At 39.1% G+C, this 4436-nt stretch overlaps 1 protein-coding gene across 2 annotated transcripts; it reads left to right on the forward strand.

The window, feature by feature from the left end:
* The first annotated feature begins 238 nt into the window (after positions 1 to 238).
* On the forward strand, positions 239 to 3574 carry LOC117406923 (C3a anaphylatoxin chemotactic receptor). 2 transcript variants are annotated; one of them, XR_004544998.3, is made up of 3 exons: positions 239 to 327; positions 1131 to 2194; positions 2605 to 3574. XR_004544998.3 is itself a non-coding variant. In XM_034011339.3 (2 exons), the coding sequence occupies exon 2, from the start codon at positions 1142 to 1144 to the stop codon at positions 2141 to 2143; it is 1002 nt and encodes a 333-aa protein (XP_033867230.1). In that variant the 5' UTR covers positions 239 to 327; positions 1131 to 1141; the 3' UTR covers positions 2144 to 3574. The 2 variants fall into 2 exon arrangements, 1 of the variants encoding a protein (XP_033867230.1); XM_034011339.3 differs by having other exon boundaries at positions 1131 to 3574.
* Positions 3575 to 4436: the final 862 nt, after the last annotated feature.

A 4436-nucleotide genomic window follows, 5' to 3' on the forward strand; every position in this document is an offset into this window, starting at 1 on the left:
TCTACTCCTCACTTTGTGGTGTATGTATGTGTGTGTGTGTGTGTGTGTGCACATGTGTGCATAACTGGTAGCAATCAAATACATTTATTAAACACTATCAGGTAAAGCCTCTACACTATATTCTTTGGAAAGTCATTTCATCAGCATTCGTGTGGGAACTTGTATGTTGAAATACAACCACTTCCTCTCTTTCCTGTCAATGAAGCACAGAGAGCTATACCTAATCTCTTTAAAAACTATGAACAAGACAGCAAGCAGTCACCAGAGTCCAATCATTCTTCTTTAAATTGAACCCCAACCAGCACATACCACTGACCAGTGGCACAGGTATGTACTGTCATTTATGCAGTATTTAACTGGGCTTGCTTTCTTAGTTTATTAGTAGTAGTAGCAGCATTATTTATTATTTATTTATTTATTTATTTATATTTTTTATAGCATTAGTATAAATAGTAGCAGTAGCAGTAGAAGTAGGCGTAGTAGTCGTAGTCATAGTATTAGAATTAGTCTTATTAGTATTTTTTGTATTATTATATTCTGATGCATTTCTAAATTTAAGTACAGTGTTAAATGGGTTTCCAAGTGTAAAGTAAGAAACTGGTTGATATCTCCTTTTTATGTGGTGTTACACCAAGAATATTTGCATTGCTAAAGTATTTTGAAGTTTTTTAAATTGCATGGAAGAAAATCTTCCTCAAGATTTTATTTGCATTGTATAGCCTGTCAAAATATATTCAAAATAAAATTATCTGAACACGGATTATGTTTGATTGCATTTTAAAATTTAAAAAAAATATTGAACTGGATTTAAGTTAAATTACAGCCTGCCATTAATTAAGTACTGCTGTTTCCATTTTTGGTGAATTTAAAATGAATTGTATCCACCTTGACATCAGAATCAGTTTCCGTTTTAAAAGCAATCTACTGGTTTTGTTTTTCCAACCTGACATCATTTTATAATGTTATCATTGCTTCTGAACAAAGTCACCTATATATCTGAAGAACTCGCTCTGTACCTAAGCTGTACCTAACAACAGTATATAAATGCATACACTTTTCTCAAGCTCTAGATCTTGTGCACCATTGAATCTAAATGTTCGACTTCAGTTTTTTTCCTTTTCCTTTCTTAGGGATCCTTTCAATGGCAGGATTTGACAGGGATGCTATCAATGCTTCATTACTCAGTATACCAGCTAATTTCACAAGCCCTAACATCACACAGCCCCCTTCAGAGACTTTGCGCGTGGCACAGATTATAATAGCCACCCTGATATTCGTGGTTGGATTGCCTCTAAATGCCTTGGTTATTTGGGTGCTGTGTTTCCGCAGCACCAGAAGGAATAGCTTTGGGCTGTATGTGCTGAACCTGGCCTTTGCTGACTTGGTATTGGTGATGCGTATCCCACTAGGCATTGCATACCTGGTTGCCTATTACCAATGGCACTTCGGAGCTATCACCTGTAAGATCATCATGTTCCTGAGAGGGCTGGGCCTGTATGCAGGGGCTTTCCTTCTCTCCGCCATCAGCCTGGAGCGATGCCTCTGTCTCTTGCACCCTGTATGGTATCGTCTCCGCAGGCCTGCCTGGGTTGTCCCCACCATCTGCGGGTTCCTGTGGTGCCTCTCCTCGTCCCTCAGCATCCCGTACCTGCTGTCCAGCCAGATCATCAATGGCCAATGTTTTGAAAAATCTAAGTCTCCAATAGGGCTTTTTGTCACAGAAACAGTGTTGGGGTTCCTGATGCCCTTGCTGCTCTTCGTCTCCTGCAACTTGGTGGTCTTGCTAAAGGCAAAGCAGGGCTACTCTGCGAAGTATGCCAAGTTGTTTAAGGTGCTCACCTTTACCATGGTGGTGTTCCTCACCTGCTGGGTCCCCTACCACACGTTCCGTTTCCTTATGTCACTTTACAGTTCCTCTACTCAGGACAAAGTATACAGGGTGGCAGCCCAGGGGGTTTATTTCTCCCTGTACCTGGTTTACCTGAAGAGCAGCCTCAACCCTGCACTTTATGTCTTAGCTGGAAAAGACTTACGCAGCACTGTGAAAGCATCACTGATGTCAGCAATCGAGGGGATCTTCAGCGATGAAGCGTCTGATTTGAAACACAGAAGATCCTTAAAGGCACAGGAGTCACTGGTCTAGTGAACATTCAAGGCCAAGGTAGCATAGCTGCTTGATGAAAACTAGTCCAAGGTGTGTACAACACTTTACTAGTGTATTGTATGCTGCCATACAATACCCTTATTTAAAACTACTGCTAAATAGAGTAATACTAATCTAGACAAGAAAGGACTAGAGGAGTTACTACATATTTGTGTTGCTTTGAAAAACAATGTCAAAAATAGTCCCAATATTTAAACAAAACAGTGGGCAAGGCAGTTGCTCCTCTATTTACAAATCAGCAAAGGGTAGGTGGCGGGAAACTATGACCACATTTCCAACTCATTTCTGTTTTAGGACGAATGATTTTCAACAGAACCAAGCAGCCTTCTGTTACTGTGATGAACTTGAAAAACCTGGGTGCAATCTTTATACAACTGCCCAAGGGATGTCCTGTAAAATAATTTTTAATAGAAAATACACTTTGTATTTGTTATATGCAGTATTAACTGAAGGTTGGGTGGGCGTCCTCCGATCCCATAACCAGGAACTTGAGAGTGGATATCAGCGAGCTACCGGCCTTTGGAGGACAAAGACCAGCCCTGCAGGGTGTCCGCATGAGGTCACCAGGCGCTTGGCCACTAGAGTCCGCTGTAGCGCAATGAGGAGAAACAGCCCCTGACAGTTTTGCCCCCCTAACCAGTGGGATACCCTGTGCTCCCCTGACTGTATGACTCACTCTGCACACCACATAGGTTATATCAAACTGCCTTTAACAATCTTTCATATCGATAATATTACATGAGAGAAAGACTCCTTGAATTTGAAAAGTACAGACTTTACTTTCACTTTAAGCGGGGCAAAGAGTTTATAATATTTACCCAAACTTAGCCATGACCAGGACAGAGACTGAACTGATTCTAGCAGCAAGTGTTTTACCTAAATACACATGGCCAGGTTAAATTTGTAATCAATTTACCAATTTAACCTGACCACATTTTAAACATTTTCTTAAAACATCCCTGCCACCCCCACAACATACACATTTATTCATGTGTGCATATATTTTGTTCCCCCAGTGCTGCTTTTTTCATCTAACCAAATATAGATGCGCTTTTGGAACTCTTTTTTTTTTTAGAATAAGCAAATGTTTCAACTGAAGTAGACTGTGTTATGTAACTAATATCAGTAACATATAAACAGATTTGTGTAGTATTTTTGGTGTTTTTACATTACACAAAACATATACAGTCCTATAAATGTACAGTTCATAAATCCTATGTTAGAGTGTGGTTGTGATTGAGCATAAAAACAGGAAGGAGGTGTTGTGTATACTGTATTTAGAAGGTGGTGCATGTCTCTATCTATAACTACCGCTTCTTGTGGACAGAAAACTTTCCTCAGATGTACATTTATGCAAAGGCCAATTAAATTGAAACATATATATTACAATAAATGTATATATGCATCATATACTGTACACTGTATATCTTCTCTACTGTCGAGCCACATTGAGGTGGTCAGGGATTGTTGATGAATCACCAGTGATACCTGCTGAAACCACAGCTAGGCAGGTAAATGGATGTAGGCTAGGGAAAATAAAGTATGGATTTTTTCTCTCTTTCAACAATGATATGCTTATAGAGCCTGCAGTAAAATATTTGGATCAGTTAGTTAACACAGTAGGCCATCCTTACAGAGACCCCTGTGGAATCTGCAGGATTTTTAGGAACTTAAAACCACCCATAACATCAAACACTCATATCAAAACTGTGCATTCATAATTTATTAATCTAAACCAGAGTTGGATATGTGTAATCAAGAGGCCTTTCAAAAGATGAGGGCTATGTGAGGCAATGAATATAGCACCACCACAAGACTGCGGTATTCATTTGGAAATGTGATGCTTAAAGGAAGTTGTGACAACGCAAATATCTTCATTTATTCCAAACAAATGATTTGCTAACCAAGCCAGACAGACCTTTTGTAACCACTGATTTTCAACACAGTATAGCAAGCAAACATTGCTTAAGTCTGCATAGTTATGGGAAGGGCAGGGTTAGGTGTTTTTAGTATTTTATTGATTTATTGTAATCTTGCCATGGTGTAAAGACATCTTTTAGTTTTGTGTTTTATATTTATTTTATATTGTGGTCTGTTGAGGTCTAGACTCCCACCATCAAAGGCAAGCACCACTGTATTTCTTTGATGATTAACAAAGGTATGAACTTGAATATAGAATAGAAAAACAGATACTGAAGACTTAAGCATGATTTGAATGGGACTAAAAATCAGGTGTTCTCAGAGTTGGTCAAAAGCAGAGGACATCAAGTAA

Source organism: Acipenser ruthenus, chromosome 8 (genome assembly GCF_902713425.1).
Source record: "Acipenser ruthenus chromosome 8, fAciRut3.2 maternal haplotype, whole genome shotgun sequence".
NCBI lineage: Eukaryota > Metazoa > Chordata > Actinopteri > Acipenseriformes > Acipenseridae > Acipenser > Acipenser ruthenus.

Coding starts and splice junctions, on each gene's coding strand:
- LOC117406923 (XM_034011339.3), top strand. CDS start 1,142: ATGGCAGGATTTGACAGGGATGCTATCAATGCTTCATTACTCAGTATA.